The sequence below is a fragment of the Penaeus vannamei genome, chromosome 3, assembly GCF_042767895.1.
Source record: "Penaeus vannamei isolate JL-2024 chromosome 3, ASM4276789v1, whole genome shotgun sequence".
In the NCBI taxonomy this organism is placed as follows: Eukaryota; Metazoa; Arthropoda; class Malacostraca; order Decapoda; family Penaeidae; genus Penaeus; species Penaeus vannamei.
The window spans coordinates 21,147,281-21,149,780 of NC_091551.1; the positions used below are offsets into that span (position 1 = coordinate 21,147,281).

Below are 2,500 nucleotides of genomic sequence, written 5' to 3' on the forward strand. Positions count from 1 at the left end.
CTTCACTTTCTGTTTTGGTGCGAAAGGAAAAAGTATCAATAAAGGTACGTGGTACTAACACAAAAGTGGAAGACAATGGAGCCGCTACAACGGTAACGTTTTAGTTAACTTGACACCGCAAACTATATATCAAATTCAGTTCAACTTGAAACGTCATGTCCTTTGATGATCACACACCCATATAGTAATCCCATCTCATAAAGAAAATGCAGAATGCGGACTTACCTCGCTGAAAGTACTTCCTTCCGCAATGTACACAGCGTGCGTGAACCATATGGGAAGCATACCGACGGCCACACCGGACAGGATCCAACCGCACGCTGATAGGACAAAGTAAAGGGTATTAGGATACTACGAGGTTCATGCGTTTTTTTGGAGGATATTGCATAATACTTTCGGTGAAAAGATAATGCTTGGAAAAAGGCTCTGTGATAAGGATTGCCTTCCTTGCAGAACTTTAAGGATTTGCATTTTGTTTTGCAGTATGTGCAGACAAATTCACATGATTATTCAATGGTTGTCTGTCACGTTATCTCTCTATCAAATTATGATCCTTTGAATCATCCTGATAAAAAGGACTTACTATAAGCAATCTCAGGGTATTCTTGGCCATCGAAAGTGGGAAGTCTCAAGTCTATGAGGATGTACAGGAGGATGCCCGTGAGGGAGACAGGGATGAAGAACGCCCAGCAGAACTTCCAGTAGATGCCGAGGTCGACCCTCAGCATGAATTTCATGTCACGAATAAAGTTATTCATGCCTAAAAAAGTTGAAATAATAGAAATGATAATGTCAGTGTACATGCATATTAGAAATCGGCATTTTCATACATTATAACAAAAATTATATACATGACGAACTTGCCGTAAAAAAATAGTCGAATAAACAATCAGAAAAAAATGTAAAAATGTGATCACCATAGATGTAGTTGATCCCGACAGTTTCAACGATAACGAGAACGTAGATGATGAATCCACCTCCGAAGTAATCGACAAGGTCCAAAATCCACTGCCCACCCTAGGGTATACATAATTCATACAGATTACTAATCATGGCCTTTCTGGAAAAGCTTATTTATGTGCAAGAACTAAAGGTAGTCCTTATGGTATACGTATGCAGAGTCTCTTACCGGCGTGACATAGACAAGACCCAGCAGGAACCCTGAGACACAGATGCCCAGTGTTATGTAAACTTTTTTGATTTTTGGGAACTGGTCACAGATGACGGTGATGATGTTGCCGGTGAGTCCAGCCGCGGAGCCGACGCCCAGCGTGAACAGCATCAGGAAGAACAGCACAGCAAACAACTGCAGAACAAACCGAATGATTATAATTTTATTTTTATAATTGCTTTTTCAAACGTCCAAGGTTTTATGCCTAGGTCTCTCACCCTTGGTCACGGTCCTGACTTACCTGCGGCACCCAGTCGAACTTGGCGAGGGCGTCCGGGTAGGAGATGAAGGCCAGACCCGAGCCGCCCCTCACCACGTCCTTCACATCCGCGTCGAGCTCGTGGGCGAGGTTGCCGAGGATGCTGAAGATGGTGAATCCGGCGAGCAGGGAGGTCAGCGTGTCGGCCAAGCTGATGATCCAGGCATCTCTGTACAAGGAAAAAGATATTTTACTTACGAATGATGCCTTACGATGTCAGTAGGGAAGCAGATAGGCATAAGAGGGCAATGCCGAGTGGCTTAAACTCTAATGCATGACTGTTGATAGCGAGTTAGTAAAATGAATTTCTGCTGCATCAGTACGAACTGCATTTAGGCAGGGAACTTAGGTGTACAGATTACACTATCTGTATATGCCAGCTTCATAACCATTCTCTGCCTGTCTTAGAAACTACTGAGCAAAAATAATCAAAATAAGCCAACTTTACGCCCATAAAATACAGTCTTAATTCTAGATAATACATAATCCAGCACAGACAATCATTACCTGTAAATGTTTTGCGTGAAGCCGTTGTAAGAAGAGAACGTGATAATGGCGCCAAAACCAACCGAAAGACTGAAGAAGGACTGGGTGACGGCGGCGTACCACACCTGCGAAAAAGTCGGAAAGTCAAATGAAAACCATTGGTGGCCGGATTAGTCACATAGTACAATAGAGCAAAGAAAGAAAGGAATAAATAAACAAAAAAAACAAGCAAACAAACAAATAAATAAGTAAATAAATAAATAAACTAAAAGGAAAAATGTTCATCAGTGCATGCTTCAAACCTACATTGGGATCAGCCAGCATGTGCCACTGTGGATTGATGAAGTAGATGATTCCCTCGACCGCCCCGGGAAGCGAGACGCCGCGGCCCAGGAGAGTGAAGAGCACGACGTACGGGAAGAGGGCGGTGAAGTAGGCGACCTGGAGGGCAAACGGATGCCATAAGCTCTGTGCGTGTATATCAGTTTGGTATACGAATAACCATGCATCCTCATTTGCCTACCTGCTTGTCTATGTCTTTCTATTTGCCTACCTGCTTGTCTATGTCTTTCTATTTGCCTACC

At 43.2% G+C, this 2,500-nt stretch overlaps 1 protein-coding gene and 1 long non-coding RNA gene across 2 annotated transcripts in view; one reads left to right on the forward strand and one right to left on the reverse strand.

Moving 5' to 3' along the window:
* LOC138867261 (uncharacterized) overlaps positions 1–11 on the forward strand; it is a 1,795-nt gene extending 1,784 nt beyond the window's left edge. The window contains exon 2 of the long non-coding RNA XR_011399763.1: positions 1–11. This exon is cut by the window's left edge and continues 812 nt beyond it. This is a non-coding gene — a long non-coding RNA (uncharacterized lncRNA).
* LOC113813597 (sodium-dependent nutrient amino acid transporter 1) overlaps positions 1–2,500 on the reverse strand; it is a gene marked incomplete at its 5' end in the record, with an annotated part of 5,976 nt that overhangs the window by 333 nt on the left and 3,143 nt on the right. Inside the window, 8 exon segments of the mRNA XM_070142305.1 lie at positions 1–9; positions 226–320; positions 584–760; positions 918–1,017; positions 1,130–1,306; positions 1,413–1,599; positions 1,938–2,041; positions 2,223–2,357. The exon segment at positions 1–9 is cut by the window's left edge and continues 333 nt beyond it. Of these exon segments, the coding sequence (XP_069998406.1) occupies positions 1–9; positions 226–320; positions 584–760; positions 918–1,017; positions 1,130–1,306; positions 1,413–1,599; positions 1,938–2,041; positions 2,223–2,357 (984 nt within the window).